General features: G+C 47.8%; 1 protein-coding gene across 2 annotated transcripts in view; it reads left to right on the top strand.

Annotated features, from left to right (window-relative positions):
* Positions 1-19,141, top strand: part of ASTN2 (astrotactin 2) — a 628,164-nt gene that overhangs the window by 73,673 nt on the left and 535,350 nt on the right. For both annotated transcript variants that reach the window (XM_038374351.2, XM_043498583.1), the window contains exon 2: positions 9,511-9,698. In XM_038374351.2, the coding sequence (XP_038230279.1) occupies positions 9,513-9,698 (186 nt within the window). In that variant the 5' untranslated portion in view covers positions 9,511-9,512. The remainder of the gene's footprint in view (positions 1-9,510; positions 9,699-19,141) is intronic.

Below are 19,141 nucleotides of genomic sequence, written 5' to 3'. Positions count from 1 at the left end.
AGGAAGGGGAGCAGGTGCCAAAGAGCATCTCTTGTGGCAGGGGTGTTCTGGGTCTGCTTTCACATTGCCACCTCCTCCTAGAATCCTACTGACATCTAACCTGAAATAAGGCCAGGGATGGAGACATGGTTTTAGTTGACGAGTTGATATCCTGTATAGGTAACACCAGCCAGCCCCTCCCATTCCCAGCCCTGCCCAAGCTTCCACCCATGCTTGTATTAAACAACTGCTATTAAAGCACAGCAACAGGTAACTCCAGGAAATCAGTTTCCTTAGCCTGTTTTGGGAAAAGGCCCTGTGGACACTCTGCATCACCTGGGTGTATGGGACGTTGTGGGGGCAGGAGAGAGGCATTTAGTGATTGTGGGAAATTAAGGAACATCTGCTCTAGTGAATGCTAAATCCAGCTCTGCCACAGCATCCCAGCCCGGGTCTGCAGTGCACCCCTCTAGTTGAATCCAGGGCCCTGAAGCAGTGCAGCTCCCCTAGAAAGCCGCATACACAAACTTCACGTGCAACCAGCAGAGCCACCTGCCATTCCAGTCTCCAGGTCTCTTCCTGGAGCAGAGAGGGTAGTTTTCATAAGGGTTGTTCTGAACACTCAGCCAGGCAGCCTCCCTGCTCATGGCTGTGTTCTGTTGTGCGCACGTCCTTGGTCAATCGGAGTCTCTGCTGACAAATAAAAATGGAATTGAATGGAATGGAATTGAAAGTCAAAAGGGCTCTGTAATAATTTTAGGCTGCCTGAGGCACCGTGCTGAAGCACTGGCATTATAAATAAGGGTAATGTACTAGAGACTGAATTACAATCAAAGCAGCCATAAGAACATGGAATGTGCGCCACGCTTATTTAAAGGATATAGAGTCAGATTATGATCTGTAGGCAGTGCACTGCTGGCAAATCAATAACCACTCACTCAAATAGGGGCCAGGAGGACTTTGATTAGAAACGGAGAAGGGATGTGGGGACATTGAGTGGGAGTCCAGCCTATGGGAAGTAAGATCTGCATTGGAACGTCCCATCCCACCTATTACCTCTGACAATTCAGAGGCGGGGAGGGGGGATTTGTTCAGTTAAGAATCAGTCTCGTCCTCCTCTTTGTTGCCTCTCTCATCTCCAGAATCTCAGTCCTGATTTCTAACTTGCATCCAAGCTTACATGATGGGAAAAGTCAGCGGTGGCCTCTCATAGCATCTCACTTACTTTAATTAAATTTAGTCTTTTTTTTTTTTTTTAAAGCATGATGCCAAATGTGGGTTTATGAACTAGTCGTGGGGAGTGGGGGAATATCTAGATTGTTGGCTCTGGTTCTGAGCCCACTCACCCCAGAGTAAATCAGGAGTCACTCCATGCAAGTCAGCAGGCTTATTCTGGTATAAACTCAGTTGAAGGGATGTCATGTGGACTTCCACTGAGAGGATGGCGCTCAGCTGGAGCGGCTGGGATTTAATTAGGAGCTGGTGCTAGTGCCTGCAGAATCACCGTTGTGCTAATGGAAATGTCTGCAGAGCAATCACTGTTTGTTAGTTAGAAGCTCTTGGAATAACTGGTTCAGCTGCTGTTCTCCCCTAACTAGACCACATAGCATCTTGGCAATGAGGATGGCTCTTCTTGCAGAGATCCTTCTACTCTGCCTTGAAGAGCTTGCTTCTGCCACCGTCCCTGCAAAGAGGAGCTGTTCCAGCTCCCAGCAAGAATACGTAGTCTGCCTTGGAGAAACCAAAGGCTGAAAGAACATAGCAATAGGAATAAACACTGGGCCAAATGCTGCCTTCAGCCATGTGCAGCCCACTCCCATTGAACCCAATGCCTGAGGGGAGAACCTGAGCAAATGTGTGTAAATCTCCAAGGTCTCACGCAAGGAGGTCTCTAGGGGTGTGGTAGCACAAGGAGGTGCATGCACTGGTGCTGCATCTCTTTGAGAGCTTGGGCTCACGCCTTCTGCAAGCGAAAACAAACTGGGTGCTTCGTGGTTCCTCCTCCAAATGGCCAAAAGCACCAGCTAGTTCAGCCTCCTTGGTGACTTCTGCTCAGAAGAGACCAAATGCAACACAATCCTTGGCATTTCCAAAATGCTGGCGGTGGCGAGGCAAAGGATTCATGGTAAATCCTTTGCTGTGAGGGTGGAAGAGCTTGTTCTTGCAGCTGCTGAGTTTCCTCTGATACTTTGGCAACCCTATGAACTGCTTTGTGGGGTGGGGGTGGGTGGATTAGCCCTGTGGCCCAGCAGAGATCTTATGAGGGTGGTAGGACAGTGCTAGGTGTATCTGAAGGACATAAACATCAAGGAGGGAAAGGAAGTGTTTGAGGTGGTACAAGGGCACATCTGCACCGGGCGATGGTTAAAGATTAGTATTCGGTGCTGACGTTAGACCTATATCAGCTACCTTTGATCGTGACTTGGAATTGGCTTGTCTGGCTTGGAGGGTTTCTGTTCCCTTTGCTGGCAGAGCCCAGCATTAGGTGAATTGCTTTGCTCTGGGCGGGGGAGAAGGACTCTCAGGGCACTGCAGTGTTAGGTGCTGTTGGCTCTTACTTGCCCTTCCAAAGGCTTAATGAGGAGGTGTGGGTGGGAATGCCGGCACTGTGCCGGGGACACCCAGTTTTGTCTCCTGTTCAGGAAGCTTGGAGAGTGGCTGAGCGTGTCTCCTTGTCAGGATGTGAGCAATGCTCAACCCAGATAAGGTGGAGGTGATTATGGAGAGTTGGGGGAAGCAGCCAGTGGATTTGGCAGGGCCTGCATTGGGTCCACCGACTGAGGGTGTGCAACCAGCATTTGCTGCCCCCACTTCCCCTTACAGAACCTGAGATACTTTTAAAACTGACAGCAGCAGTGCCAGGGTGGCTTTTTCCATCTCTGGCAGATTGGGAGTTTGAGTCCTTTCCCCTTCTAGTCTGGACTTCAGCAACGTGCTGTACTTGGGGCTACAATCTAAATCCACTCAAAGGCTGAAGCTTAATGCAGAAGGCAGCTCCCTGTGTAAGCAGAGTGCCTAACCAGCACTCCAACGGCTGTACCGACTGCACAGGGAGCGTCTCCTGTGGCCTGGGACATCACCCCATGCAACATTTGGTGTGAAAGAGAGACCAACCTTGATTCTGGAACTCCCTCCCTTCCCATCATTCCCAAATAGTCAGTCATGATGCAAAACCCATCTCAGTGGGCCCTTGAGGAAGGCTGGGGTGAGGGGCTTCTTTAGGGATCTGAAGAGGGAGCCAAGTGTCTGTTGCGTGGCTGTCTTTGTGTTTGGGATCTGCTCCGTCTTCTGTTCTGTTACTTTTGTTGTTAGTGGTTTGAGTGGTAAATGGTTATCAGGATGCCTAGAGGCTCGGGAGATATCTCTAAAGATGTTACATGTAGATACATAAATAGGGGAGATAATTAAGAGTAATGGGATAAAATGCTGCCTTCACCATCTTCCTCCTTTCCTAACCTTCTGAGTTTCTCTTCCCTCTCTGTTGCTTTTCACAGTTGTGCACCTGTGCGTACATTTCCCTGCGAAGTGTGTTTGTGTGGACAGGGCAGTTTGTAGAAAGATGCCCGAGAAAGCAGTGTTGAAAGTGGGAAATAAAGAAAGGTCCTAGCTGATGATTGGGATAAAAAAAAATTCCTCCAAGTTAGGCCTGTCTGTGGAATAGTCTCCCAGGGGATGTGGGGGAAACCCCGTTGCTTGAGTCATTTTGAAACTAATCTGAACGCAGCACTAAAACTCGATTCCATAGGGAGCAATCCTGTGCTGCCAAGGGCGGGCGGAGATTTCTGTCTGGGAGATGCTGCATAATTTTGGATTATATCTTAAATGGTAGGTAGCACTGAAACACTTACAGAATAACGTTTAAATGGGGGTTACATTTGTGGGTACCTCAGTGCAGAAGAAACCCAGGGCATATAGCGGGAGGCCTATTGCAGGGCAGAATAGAGCTGAGGGTGAGAAGATTCCAAAGCAGTTGACAGTGCTAGGTCTGGCTCTAGCTGGCATGAGATCAGTTCACAAGCATGGTCGTGTTAAAAAAAATATATATATACTCCCCAGATCCGTACTCAGTTTCTTCTGGTCTCTTTCAATGGTGGAAACAATTCGGTCTCCTTGTGGGCTGAGTGAAATCTTTGTTGGGAGGGTGCCAGGCCAGGTGTTGGGTAAAGGGGCATAGAGGACATGATCTGTCTGCTAGAAATTCCCTGTGGGCTTTTTTCCCCTAGGGATTTGGTCCTTTGCATAGACACGCCTGGCGGATTCCAGCAACCTGGAAAAAGTAGAGAGGAAGAAGGAAAGCAAAGCACAAGGAATGCTCGGTTATCATGGGGAGATGCTCCGGAGATGGGCTGCCATGGGCAGATTGGCTTATTTTAATAATGACCTTCAGGAATTAAATGAAAATACAATAAGCATGGCAGATTAGAAAGAGCAAGCCAATTAAATACAAAACATAATTTGTAAAACTCCATGACAGATAAGGCAGGGCTGCAACCTCCAGAGTAACTGATGAATGCTAAATTGCTGCACAAGGGCTGGGGAGGAGGTGTGTGTGGCGGGGTGGGGGAATGGGTTTAGGCTATTGAATATTTCAAGACTTGCAGCCTACTTTGGAAACCGGAGAAAGGTGAAACAGCTGTGGTTGCTTTGCTTTGCTTTCAGTAAAAAAAGGGGGCGGGAGCAGGAGGGGGTGAGCCGGCCTGGAGCTGGAAGGCATGCAGTAACAATTCTCCAACTTTAATATCTGCTGTTTCATTTTATATTCATCATGTCAGCATAATCTGCTTTTATGGGAATCGTCTTGGTTCTCGACCAAATGCATTTAGGCCCTTTTTTTTTTTTTTTTTTTTAAAGTTTGATAGTAATGTGACTTGAAGACTTCAGTGACATGTTTATATGTAAGGATTGTAGAAACAGCAAAAGAGAAAATGGAATTACAAAGTCGGAAGGGATCTTACTCCTCGGTCTTGCCTTGGACCTTTTTCACAAACAGGTGACCTAGTGGCTGGCTCAAGCTCAATTCCTGGGTTCTGCTATAGGAGACTGTTTACCTGTTCCCAACGGTGGGGGTATGACAACTATTGCTTGGTTTCTTTGGGCTACTACACAAACGAAAGTTTTTGGGGGGCAGGAAAAGGCTCTGCCACTCTGCAAGGGCATAGAGCTTATGGCCAGATGGGACCTTTAGCTCACCCTAACCGGACCTTCTGCTGGGGCAATGGATACCATATTGGATGCAGGAGAAGGAGCATCTCATCATGCCTATGGCTATTAATAAAACAAACCCCTTGTACGTTGCTGTTAATATACCTGTGCTTGATAGGAATGGGTGAGACTCGCTTCCTGCCCCAAAGAGCTTGCAGCATAAGGGTTGAGGCGGTGAACTGAAAACAAGTCACAGGGCGAAAGTTCGGTTAAGGGTGGGTGTGGGGGAGGGCAGGAAGGATGCGAGGAAGAAGGGGATTTTGAAGTGGGTGCTGCAAGGAGAAGAGGGGGTGTTGGGTGGGCGAGAACAGCCAGGCTGTTCCCGGCATAGGTGGGAGCATTCTGAGATACGGTGCCGAGAATGGGAGGAGGCAAAAGGAACAGCCAAGTTGGGTATTCTGGAGATGAGGCAGACACGTTGGTGGGGGAGGATTTGTGAAGGCCCAGGCCTCTAGGTGAAGATGCTGAATGGGCTGAGGTGAGAGATGGGAATGCCTGAAGGAAGTGGAGGTGGGGGAAGATGCCAGTGTAGGAGCAGAGAAGGTACCTTCAGCAGCAGCCTTCCGGCCCCACTGGAGGTTGGAGAGGCAGTGAGGTCGGACAAGGCCTTGGTAATCAAGGTGAGAGCCGGTCAAGGAGCGCAGCAGAGGGGATAGTGAGCATGGGGTTGAGGGTGGTGACAGACCTTAAGGAGAGTCTGGCAGAGGGGGGAAGAGGGGAGTCAGAAGTGATGACATTGGGAGAGGCGTAGAAGAGTGGGGTTGTCGGTGGCGAAAAGGGGCAGGGAGAGGGATTAGCGGCAGACAGGAGTTCAGTGAAGTCCGTGCAGCTGTGAGCCCAGGAGTACAGGCACAGTAGGGGGGTTGCCAAAATGCAGATGGGATCCTTCTGTATTGACAGTGTGTGTGTGTGGAGGGGGGGTTACGAGGCTTGCTCCCAGCTGCAGGGTAGATGTACCCGTAGGCTAGCGTGTTCTGAGGTTTATAAATCTGTGGTAAATGGCACCCACATTTTGTACCCAGCCCTTATCAGAAATTGCCTAGACACAGGATTTCCAGTAAAACCGTAGAATGAAACGTAAGCTGAAGTTTCCAGACTAGCCTCCTTTGGGAAGTGGCTTTGATGAATATGGCATGTTTTCCTTTCCGAGGAGTCTAGCTTACTGAAGTCTTGTATTTCCACTAACTTCAAAACTTCCTGAAAACGTTCTGCTCTGACCAAGAGGCACCACATGCAGGAATTCAGGTGGGGAGGAGGAGGTTCCTGGAAAGGAGTAGGGATTGGGGGGATGTTGACTCTGGAGTGTTTCCAGCCTGGGATGCAAGGCCTGAGAACCACAAAGAAGCATCAGCACACATTCTCCGTCTCAGGGCTGGTCTATACTGGAAACTTACATTGGCATCACTACGTCTTTCAGGGGTGTGACAAATCTGCACCCTGAGAGACGTAGTTAAGCCAATCTAACCCGTGGTGTCGACAGTGTTGACAGAATAATTCATCTGTTGCCCTAGCTACCGCCTTTCAGGGAGGTGCATAAACTAGAGAAATGGGAGAGCGCCTCCTGTCACCCTAGTAAATGTCTATACTCACTACATTACAGGGGGCCTGTTCTAGCTATAGTGGTTTAAGTGTAGACAAGGCCATAGTCCTAGGAATAAAAATGATTGGCTGAACCTCCTTTCCGAAACTTGGCAGGGACTTTTCCCTTTTTTTCTGCAGTGCCTCCGAGTGGCAGCAGATCGGCTCGATGCTGATGGAAGTCCCATCTTTCAAATGACATTTAAACTGGTCCCCATCTCCTTGTGTTCATTGAAAGGGCTTGTAGCGCTTTCCCCAAACTGGAGTTGGGCTGTGTCCGGGACAAGCCCTCCTGCTCTTGTGAGATAAAGTTCTGCCTCCCCAACCTCTCCCTCCTTTGACACGGGGCTGGCTTCATACCTTAGTGTCCTATAGGAACCTAGCATTGCGCCTCCTCTCAGAGGGAGCTATGTTTCGCTAATGGGAGAGGAAAACTCTGTGCAAGGTGCTGTATGAATGTGGGATTTTAATTTTATGAGACTCCTTTTAAGTTTTATCTAACCCTGGAGTGTCCTTCAATGTGACCTCTGAGGTTGTTTTGTTTTGCAGGGAGCCAAATGCAAGGGCCATCTTTGCTGGTGTTCTGCTCCTGGAAACGGCTTTATTTATTTGCTGGGATGGGGACTGGGTTATTTGCAGAAAACCTGCTTTGGCGGCTGCAGAGTGACAGTGAATTCATGCATCTCTGAGGTGCAAGCCTACTCTGTTATGTATTCCAGGCTTGGGGAGGAGTTTATTCTCAAGAGTGGGCAAACTAGCAGTCGCTGTGCTTGCAAGGTCAAGCTATCTAGCTGTCCTCTAATTAGATTCAGGTGGTGGTGCCATTGTCTCCGATATGTCGATAGAATAATTAGCGAGGTGGTGAGCAAGGGAGTGTGTAATATTGGCCTAACCTTGTCGCTGCAGACTGCAGCCAGGGATCCAGCCTGCTGTGGGACAGCAGAAACCTGATTGACGGGTAAACCCAGCCCTGTGGAAAGGTTTGGATTTCTTGATGAGGCTTTCTCTGTGAGCATGTGATTGTTCTTTTTGGTCTAAAACAATGACCGTAGGAGTTGTACGTTTTTTGATGCAAAATGCATGTTGCTTTCTGGGCTGGAAAAAATCCATTTGCCCCTGAAGAGCAGGAGGCTTTCTTTGCCGAGCAAAGGGGCCTGAATGGAACCATTGACTTCTGCAGAAATGTGTCAAAGGCTAGATGCCTGGTGGCTAAGAGGAGAGCCGTGCACCTGCGATGTTTTCCTGAGTCTGCAGACTGACTGCTGATAATCAGTCCCTTGACTGGATGGCCCTGGCGTGAAGCTGACCAGGCTTGTCTCTTTTGTGGCTGCTGCTCCAAGCCTTATTGGCAGCTGTGAGGCTGCCCAGGGTCTTGTTTAGTTTCACGCTGCTGCTGCACAGCCCCTGAGGCACAGGAACAAACTGCTGTGCGGGAGGCTTCCTCTCTTTGGCGGCCTCTGAATTTTCCAAGCCCCTGATTGTTTATGGCGCCCTAAGTGCTTTTGAAAAACCCGATCAGATACAGTCCTGGCCCCAGGTTTACGGTGTGAATTTGAGCATCTGGGGCAGGAGAGCAGGAGTTCATGTCAACAGAGGAAGGCTAGCAAAGGAGCCGTTCCAGGTGTCTGTCTCTGTCGTGCAGCAGCTTCCTTTCCCATTGGCACTGCCTCCTGCTGGTGTCTCCTTGTGCTTTTCCACCAGGCTGAGGAAGTGGCTGTGACTGTTTTTCTGTGCCAAACAGAACTGCAGTGCCAGTGAGCTAGTCCTGGAGAAAGGCATATTTCAGGGGTGGACAAACTGCGGCTTGCAAGCCGCATGTGGCTCTTTTACAGTTAAAGTGCGGCTCGCAGAGTCGTTCCCTCCCACCACCACTTCTCCCATTCTCTGCCTACCAGTCTGGTAGGCAAGCTTGGGGCTTCTTGCCTGTGGCAGGATGGTGGTGCTGAATCCCCTAGCTGCACCACCCTGCTGCAGGGAAGAAACCCTGAGCCCTGGCAGGTGCGCCCAGCTCATGAACTTCTGGAAATTTACTGAATGCAGCTCGGAGGGTCAGTAAGTTTGGCCACCCTGGTGTTTTTCTTATAACTGTCTGCTGATCTCGGCTCTCTGGCTTCTTCCTCCAGTTGAACTGATGGCAAAACCCCTGTTGAGATAACACCTCAGATCCCTAGGAGCTACATGTTGTTCTTGAGCGCCTGTACAGCTGGAGGATAGTCAAGGGACCTTGACTTTCAGGGATGAGGTCCTCTGCCTTTCATTACATAAGAAACTCTGTGTGTGTGTGTGTGTGTGTGTGTGTGCACCATTCCTCTGTCTCCTAGCTTGCAAAAAAGAATGACCAGGTTTACATAACAGCCCTATCGCAAGGGCTGAACAGTATTTAAAAACAGATTACAATAAATATCTTGCGTTTCTGTTGCACATCTCATCTAAAGATCTCAAAGCACTTTCTAGCCAGTCATGAATTAGGCCTCATGACTACCCCAGCCTCTGAAGCAAGGGCAGTATTCTCATTCTGTATATGGGGAAAATGAGGAACAGACATGGAGTGACGTGCCCCATATCGGATGTAGTTTTGGGGATCGATCCCAGTTGTCCTGGCTCCTAGTCCCTTGCTCAAAGCACGAGAGTGAGAGGAGCAAGTTTCTCTCTGAGGTGGTCTGCCTCTTGTGAAGTGACGTGGGACGTGTGTTCGAATGCAGCTCTCTCGTGAGTGTGGAAACTGAACCCCGGTTGTTTTTGTTACTGCAGAGATGTCTGGGACTGTGGCGGATATTTCCTTGGTTCACTGGAAGCAGCAGTGGCTGGAGAACGGCACCCTGTATTTCCACGTCTCCATGAGCAGTGCTGAGCAGCTGTCTCGGGCCACCCCGCCCACCCTTCAAGAGCCTTCTGAGATCGTGGAGGAGCAGATGCACATTCTTCACATTTCAGTCATGGTGAGTGAATCTTTCTTCCCTTCCCTGCCCAATCTGGTGGGCCAAGAGGAACAGCTGGGAGGGACTGATGGCTGGACGGAAGTGAGACGGGGGCGCTAAAAGGGTGATAGGCTGGTTTGCCTCAGTCCAGCTTCCGGTGTGCAAACGTCTATATTCCCTAACCAACATAGCGGCCCCTGGTTACTGGGGTTTGGCAGAGCAAGACAAATGATCGAATAGGCCTGGAAAATGAGTTATTCTTGTTTCTAAAGGTAATTCTCTCCAGGGCAGGGGTGATGCATACAGACGCCTTCCTTGCCTCTGTGTGCTGCATATGGAACACTTCTCAATAGTGTTAAGTTCTGACACAAGACATGTTGGTGGGGGCGAGTTAATGTCTTGATGCTTTTTTTTCTTAAGCTGACGCCTACCCATCACATGGGTGTCAGCAGTGGACGGATCCTTTGTTTTTGTTTTTTTTTGTTTTTTTTTGTCATTAAAAACCAATCTGATACTTGCAGGGTTCTGCAAAAGCAATTTCCATCTTCCCAAGCATTTGGATCAGTCTGTCTTAGGTACTGAGGCCTCTGTTACCATAGGATCTGGGTCCTTATTCATAGAGCACCCTGTGAGACGGGAAGTGCCTCCCCATTTTACTGATGGGGATCTGAGGCACGGAGAGACTCAGTGACTGACTTGCCCAAGGAAAATCTGTGGCAGAGCTTAGCATTGAACCTGGGTTTCCCAAATCCCAGGCTAAAGCCCTAACCACTGAGTAATCCTTACTCTCTTAGCTGTAATGGTTATGTTTGTGTTGCTGCTTCATTACTGAGTGGTCTTGCTGGGGGGTTGAAATCCATAGACTCCTGAGAAAGTGCCCTCCAACTGCATTGCACGGCGGAGAATGCATAGAAAGGGCAGTTGTAGGAAGGTATCTCCAATCCATGCCTGTTTAATATATATGTTCATAGCTTTGAATTCATGCATTGGTTCAGAATTTGTGCTTGCTAGATTTTTCTGGGCAACTTGGATCCTTGTTTTCCACTTGAGCAGGGACTTGCTCCGCTTTTTTAAAAGATCAAACCTACATAAGCAAGTTCACTAAATGCATTACAGAAATGGGTTGTGGATTTAGATGGGACATCAAGTATAGGTATCTATAAAAAGATGTATTGCATTGACACTTCCATACAAAGAGAGAGTGAATTGGCTGGAACTATAGAGAGGAGAGGAAAGAGGGCATGGTAAAAGTATACATAACGAATGGGATGGAGAAGGTAAATTGGATGCCCTTATTCATAAACAAGGGGACAGTCAATGGAACTGAAAGACGACAAACCTAAAAACATGAAAAGGAAATCTTGTTCTTTCATAGTACGTAATTAACCTGTGAACCTCATTGCCACAGTACATCATTGAGGCCAAGAGCTTAGTTGAATTCAGAAAAGGATTAGACATTTATGTGGATAATGAGAACATCCACAGTTAATGTTAGATGGGATCAATTTTTTAAAAGCAATATAAACTCTCGTGTTTCAGGGCATAAGCCAACTACTAAGTGGTCAAGGTTAGGAAGACACTTTTCCCAGGTGTAAATTTATGCCATAATTGCACCTTTCTCTACTAAGCAGAGTTGGAAGGAGGACGTGGTCCTGGAGGGACCATTGATCTGATTTGGTGTGGTGGCTCATATGCGTGTTCCCATGTGGAATAGCCTGTAGGAATCTAGGAGAACTGAGTGGAAACCCCAGTGCTGGGTTTCATTACAAACTTGAAACTTTGCCCAGTCTGGTTGAAAGATTCATTAACTTTTCAAGTGAACCCGGGCCAAGTTTTGAGTGAATGGGAGCAGATATATGGTTTTTGCCTCAAAACCATGCGAAATTTACAGCTTGCGCAAAACCAGGTGAAACACTTTGTTTTCAGAAGAGATTTTTCATCTGAGGGCGTGTTTTGCTCAAATAGCTGTAGGGCTGGTCTAACTCAAAAATTAAATTGAGCCAGCTACATTGTTCATGGGTGTGTTTTTTTTTAAAAAAAAATAAAATATCCACACCCTGAGAAGTTGGCTTAACTACGCCGAAGTTCCATTTTTACAGCGCTAAGTGGATGGAAGAATTCTGCTGACTTAGCTCCTGCCTCTCAGCGAGGTGGATTCACTACAGCAACTGGAGACCCCTCCACCGCCATTGCTGTAATAAATATCTGCACCGACGTACTGCAGTAGCATAGCTGTAGTGTTTTAAGTGTAGACACAGCCTTCGCTATGCCCTGCCTTATCCCTAACCCCTCTAAACCTACATCCCAAGGCAGCCTGATGTACATGTTGTACCTCTTCTGGTACTCCAGTAGGAGTCACATAACTATCCCATACTCATCCTGCTGTGTCGTCTGCACCTACTGTGTCAGACCCCAGCCTCTGTGCTCACTCAGTACCTAATCTCTTGCTGTCCCCATAGGTATTCCACCTTGCCATTCTAGTTCAGACCACATCATTTTCTTGCCCCCCTTGGTAGGGCCCTACTAAATTCACGGTCCACTTTGGTCAGTTTCACAGTCATCGGATATTAAAAATTGTTAATTTAATGATTTCAGATATTTAAATCTGAAATTTCAGTGTTGTAATTGTCGGGATCCTGACCCAAAAAGGAGTTGGGGGGGGGGGGGGGGTCACAAGATTATTGTAGCGGGGGTTGCAGTACTGCTACCCTTACTTCTGCACTGCTCCTGGAGAGCGGCAGCTGCTGGCCGGGAGCCCAGCTCTGAAGGCAGAGCCACCGCCAGCAGTGGCACAGAAGTCAGGATGGCAGGGTGTGGGGTTGTCTCTGTGCTGCTGCCTGCAGAGCTGGGCCCTCAGTCAGCAGCCGTCGGGTCGCCCAGCTTTGAAGGCAGTGCAGAAGTAAGGGTGGCAATACCTCAACCCTCCCCCCCAAATAACTCTCCAACCCCCCTGCAATACCCCGTGAAATCTCTATAGTATAGGGTAAAAGCACACAAAAGACCAGATTTCATGGTGGGAGACCAGATTTCATGATCCATGATGAATTTTTCATGGCCGTGAATTTGGTAGGGCCCTACTCATTAGACTTGCTAAACACTCCTCTCTCTCATTCCACTTTATGCCACAAAATCCAATCTCCTCTACTTACCCCCTCTGTAGACGAGACACATCCTGACTACTATGCAGAAGCAGTTCTGAGGCCACCCCTGCACTCCCCGTAGGAGATGAATAGCTACTGCGACCCCCACCCCTTCTACACACACTATCTGTGGGTCCCATTCACCAGCAGCCTAAAATAGATAGAGCTATGATCTCACCTGCTTCACATGGGGACAGGAGGGAATTGGCATGGCCTGGGCTTATCTTTTGAATCTGATTTAAGGAGCTGTGCTGTTTACCTTTACTTGTGTGCACATTCTGTGTCCGATTTTCAGCATGGTAGGGTACAGGGACAGAGTTAAGGTTGCCTGTGGAATATCTGTGTCTGGGATTGGGTGACAGCACTTCAGGAAGCGTTGTTTGTTTGACTGAACGCCATCTTAAAGAAACATTTTTCTTTTGGATTTGTGGTGGTATTGGTGCTGCTTATGCACTGTGTGGTTTTCTGGTAGCCTTGTTCTCTGCCTGGAGTGTATGGTGCATGAGGATGGGGCTGGGGATACAGGTCCTGAAGGCTGAGATGCTTGCAGATGTATGTTCTGTGTTTGCTGCACTGGTGATAAACAGGCTAAAATCAGTGTTCCAAGTCTGGAGGTGGAACCGAAAAAGCAGGGGGAACCCGTGCAATTCTGCAGTGACGGTCTGAGCTGGGGAGCAGAGTGCAGCTCACGGTGGGGATGAGGATAACATCATGTAAATGAGCTGCAGGAGCGACCCAATCACACCATCCATGTAATAGTACTTGGCATCTTTCACAGTTGATTTTCCTTTATCCTTCACTTAGTCTTCTGGTGCTCCTGGTTTTGGTTCTTTTGCATTATATTCTTAATGCAGTGAAAGCGCGAGGAACTTTTATCCTTTAAATTCAGCTAATTGTGTTTACACTGAGCTACTGCCCCCGGGGAAGGGGAGGAGAACCAGAGCTCAGCTCCCAGAATTGGCAGTAACGGGGAGTAAGAGATGCTCCCGATACGAATGGATAAACGTCGGGGTTTGCCTGGAAGGTTAAGAATGGAGATACAGCCACATGTACCCATCAAATATATTTCTGGTCATTGGGGTATGAGTACAAGCCATGAATACCGTGCAGCAGTTACCAAAATCCAGCTTCTGCTGCTAATGTTCCCCAGCTCAAGGGCATCTTTAATAGCAAAATAATACTTGTTTTTTCCCCCTCACTGTTTTTCCTAATCTCTCCCCAATGAGACATAACATTAATTACCACAGTTAGAGGGAATTGTCTCCATTACTGTCTGCCACCCCTTTCATCTTGGCTTGAGCATCCAAAATTCATTTCCTGAATGAAAAGCGGAGGGGGGAATATGCAAATGCAGGATTTTTTTTTAAATTTTTTTTTGCGCAGTGACCTGTAGAAAGGAATCAATATTTTTTTCATTACTCCTGTTTTGTTTTTTTCCATAATCTTAGCTGTCATTTGGGTATAATTGTGTTGTTTCCTCTTGTGTGGAAGTAAATCTTATCTGTTTTGGATTAAAATTCAATGAAGGTCAGAGCGGCTCGAAAACTTACCAGGCTGCAGCAATTAATGTTCATTTGGCTTTGATAAATTGGAATGTTCCCCACAATAGGACTGGAGTGGATTTCACAAGCAATAATTCTTCCATTAACTCAATGATTCCATGCATGATGGAGCATCTTGTCACTGCTCTGTTTGTCATCTGTCACTTCAAGGATCTGGGCATATGCCTGATATGATTTATCATGATTATTGGGGCTGCTTGTGTCAAAACATTTAAAACCACTAATTATTCTTGCCCTGTAAATTGCTGAATTAAACAAAACACGCAGTTCAGGTTTTTTTCTCCCTCCAGCTTGTTCCCCTGTTTAATTATCGTTCTGGGCCACTATAAATCCATGCTGAGAGCCGCATTTAACAGCATCTGGCTTGGAGATGGATCTTATTTAGGGGACTCTAGGGGGAGCGCTGCAGGAGCTGGTGGAAGGAGCATGCTTAATCTCTACAATGTAGCTCTTTTGGTTCTCGGTGCTTCTGCTGAGCACATTATCTATTGCACTTTGTGTGGCCTCTCTCAGCACCTCGCAATCTTTAATGTATTGATCCTGATGTGGTAGGGCACGTTGTACATGTGGGAAGCTGAGGCACAGATAGACCGTGACTTGCTGAATGTTTCCCAGGAAGTCTGTGGCAGAGTAGGGATTTTAACTCAGGTCTCCCAAGCTAGCTGGAGTGGAGTATCATGTTTCACATGCTAAATGCCATGTAAGCAGAGCCCATCATCAAAGCCAGCATTGTTGTTTATAGCCCACAAGCCTGATGGAGTCAGGTTCCTGATGACGGGAAGCTGAAGACACTGGTACCTCCCAGAAGGAGCTGGCTTCAGCGTTGCCTGCTGGCAAGCTCGGGAGAAATGTTTGAAGCCAAACCCTGACAGGCAGGATTCCTCTCCCTTTGTTGCAGTACGGCCCTCCGTGAAGCTGAAAAATGGATTTGAGAGTAATGAGTTCCTCTTTTTGACCAAAAGGAAGCAGGGCAAGAATCTTCCCAATGGTGGAGGGGGAGCAAAGAGGTAAATCGGCCCTGCTCAAGGCCACCAGAATTGTGCAGGGTCAGAGCCTGAGCGCAAAGTTCAAAGGATCCCTGGGGAGGAGAGGCATGCACCCAGGTGTGCAGCCTCCAGGTAGGGATATGCTTCGGGTAAACACCACCTGCACTAAGTCTTGCGTCAACTCACTGTCCAAAGCCTGGAGGCTAAAACCCATCTACCAACTGGACTGGTGCATCGGCTCATTCCAAGAAACTGGTAAAGCAGCAATTTCTAAACCCTGCCAGCTGCAAAAGGACCTTGGTCACGCATGCTGTGGGCTGGATTCTGCCCTCCCCGACACTGCTGTGAGAGGAGTGACTCTGCTGAAGTCAATAGTGCCAGGGATGTACATGTGTAATCAGACGCTGGCACACTGCATGCAGGTGTGTGTTTGCATAGACAAATTCATCCACCGACTCTGCTGGGTTCATTGCTGGAATGTATCAGGCTCTTATTGTCTTCAGGGAAATGTAATGAGCAAATTCACGGTTTTGTTTCATCTCCTTCCTCTTTCCCTACTATGGAATACATGAGTGTCTGGAATAAAATGCAAACCAGCCTCATCAGATTTCCTACACCCACTTTCTGCCTGGCTGTCACTGGCGTTGGCCAGCTAGCTGCTGGAATCCAGTTCTCCCTGTGGATTCTGTTTTTACTTCAGCACTTATTTATACGTTACCATTTTTATTACTGTTCTTATGTATCCTGATGTTTCCCTAATGATCAGTCACAGGGGCTGTGTTCTGCCAGCTTCGGAGATGGGCAAAAAGTGTGTTCTTAAACATTTCACTCTGATATAGCAACCTATGCCTGCCTGCTGTGAAGTGTAGCCTGGGGATGGGTGCAGTGGGCCTGAGTTGACTTGCTCTAATACCAGTGTGACTTCTGTTTTAACTCCACTGACTTCATTGGAGCTGCTCCTGATTTATGTTGGTTAGGGAGATTAAAATCCAGCGAATGCTGATTGTCTCATATCACTGCCTTGTGGGTCTGGCCCTGGGGTTCCTGCTTTAGTATCTGCATAGGGGTTGGTCGAGGATTGTTTTTTTTTTTTTTTTTTTAAGTGGCTACCACCTCATTTCAGGCTCTTCCTTCCTGCAGGCTCCCTGCCAGCATCCAGCTCTATCCCTGTGCATTAATTTGCGTTTTCATCTGTGCACCATATGGCAAGAACTTTCATCCCACACAGAGTGCATTTTCTGGAGGAATGCAGCTCTAACTAGAGTTTTCCTTTTGAGCTCTGGTGGGGCCAGGTACCTTGTGTGGCTTCATGTCTGTCCTGCACAATAGTTCTGATCAGTGTTTTTAGTTTTTCCCCAAGCGCCTGTGTTTTCGGTCCTCAGATGTTGCGGGAGTCCCTTGCATTGTACATGTTCCTCTAAAGTCTGAACTATATGCAGTTTTTGTCCTGATATAACGGTGGTGGTGGTGGTGGTGGTGGTTTGTGATATTTTACCAATATAGTTATTCTGGTACAACCCCTACTGTGGATGCATTGATAGTTATTCCCCTCCCTGTATGTGATGATTACTCTATACTGGTATAAGCATTGTTACCTCTTTTTTGACACAAGTGGATAGTCAAAGTTTGGGGCCTTGTAGGTTGATTCCGCTAGAAAGAGAAACTGATGGTAGAAAACAATCCAGTTTTCCTGAGCACAGAAGGAATCAAACAGCAGGAGACCATTCCTTTGTTTGCTGTTCCAAACCTGCCTTTCCAGCCAGCATGCTGTGCCCCAAAAGCCTCCTTTCTTAGCTTGCTGTCAGGGCCATGTTACCGTCTGCTTAGCTTTCTGGTTACTTTGGTTTCTGCCAGCCCTTTCTCTCTCACATACGCAGACAAACTGCTCCACTGATCCAAGCTGTAGCATTGGGCCACATGGTTCAGCTTCTACTCAAGCTCTTCCATGTACCTGAACGTTGGGTCCTTCTGCTGCTCCTTCAGCCGCCTCTTTACATTTACCCTGACGCTGTTACCAACATATGCCTGACCCATAGCAGCAAGGTGTGACCCAGCCCACAACATGTTTATACTGGTATAACTGGGTCTGCGCTAGGGGAGCTGGTTGTTACTTTAACTACTCTGGCTTTTAGTTAAAGTGGTACAACTTTTCAGTGTAGACACATACTAAGTGAATGGATCCGGAACATCCCTGATGTTTCTGGGGCGCATCCAGTGGCTTGGGCAAATGCTCCAGGTCGTTTTCTGCCTGAGGCTTCACTGAAGAAGTTGTACCTTGGCCGGCAGAATCCCCGAGCTTACTGCTCCTGTGTTTTGGGCACTTAACAGGTAGCATTTTGTCTCCAGAGTCCTCTGTTTGTTCTCCTCCTCTGAACGTGAGACAAAGGAGACCCCCTGCCCAAATAGCTCAAAGCGTGACCTTCTCAATGTGTCCCCAGTGTTCTGGGCGGCTGCATGGAAGGGTCCAATCGATGCGGGGACACTCAAGCACCCTCCTCTTGGGGGAGCATGTGCTTCTGTGCTGCCACCTGGCTTCTCGTCTGTCAGCGGTTTCCGGTGGAAGAAATTGGCGTAACGTGAATAATGAGGTAATGAAGAAGGTACAACATCTGTGTCATCATTTCTTCACCAGGAGGTCAACTAGATTCATAAAACATGTGTTTCCAGCTTGTGATATCTGTGTAGGAATTAATTAGGAGAGGGAGAGAATTGTTTCCTCAGCACATAGCCTTATCTGAAAGTTATAAAAGAGCTTCCTCATTCCAAAAGCCCACCTAACACCCACCCCAGTTCAGCACTGGCCCCATGTGAGAGTTTTGTCCCCGCTCCCAGTTACTGGGGTTGGGGGAAAAGAGCTTATAGCCCCATTTACAGATGGGCTGAGCATCCTCCACTTCCAGCCACTGGCAGCTGCAGCACTCTGCATTGTTAAAACCCAGGCCATTGGTATCTGTCATTAGCATCCTCATCTGGGCCCCAACTGGGTGTGCACTTAAGTCCTTCCCTCCACTGCTTTGCAGAACTGAAGCCCAGGTGAGGGTGCAAATGGGACCTCCTTCCAGACTAGATACTAATTGCTCAACTTCCAGTGGTGCTGAGTCCCTGCACTTTTCATTGATAATGGTGGCATTAACAGGAGTCCATTGCACTGGAAGTTGGGCTATCCCCATTCCTAGTCTGGGCAAAGCTGCTGTTCAATCAGGGCTTTGGTTGGGAGCTGTACACGAATGGGCATAGATCTTTTTACCATGAGGTCTGCAACTAGACCCTGGTACAGATGGGCACAGAAATCCCATCCCAGTTCACTTCTTCTTACATGAGCTAACAGCCCTAAAGTATCTACCCCCGCCGCCTCCTGATTTGGCTCAGGAGACTTTTAATAGAAAATGCGAAGAAATAAACGGATCCACCTGCAGATCATCCCACAAATGCGGGGAGGGAAAGTAGAAGCACCGCAGAGGGGAAAGCGCAGATGAAATCATACTTCAGCAGCTTGGTTGAGTGAAGCAAGAAGGAAGCTGTCTAGTCTCCTCCCTCTAGTGCTGTCAGTAGCATCTCCAAATCTGTCTGAAAATTTCCATAATGTTCCATTAACGAACTTTTTGAGGTTTGAGGAAGAAGCATCTATCTGATTTTCTGATCCTTTAGGAAGACAGCATAAAACCAGCATTAAGTGTAATGAACGAGGTGCTCTTGCATTGAGGGAATTTAATTTTTTTTTGATACGTCTTTAAAGCATCATTCTTGTGACAGACACACCTGTTATGCTAATAACT

This window comes from Dermochelys coriacea, chromosome 16 (assembly GCF_009764565.3).
Source record: "Dermochelys coriacea isolate rDerCor1 chromosome 16, rDerCor1.pri.v4, whole genome shotgun sequence".
Classification (NCBI taxonomy): Eukaryota; Metazoa; Chordata; order Testudines; family Dermochelyidae; genus Dermochelys; species Dermochelys coriacea.
This window is presented reverse-complemented; position numbering and strand designations above follow the sequence as displayed.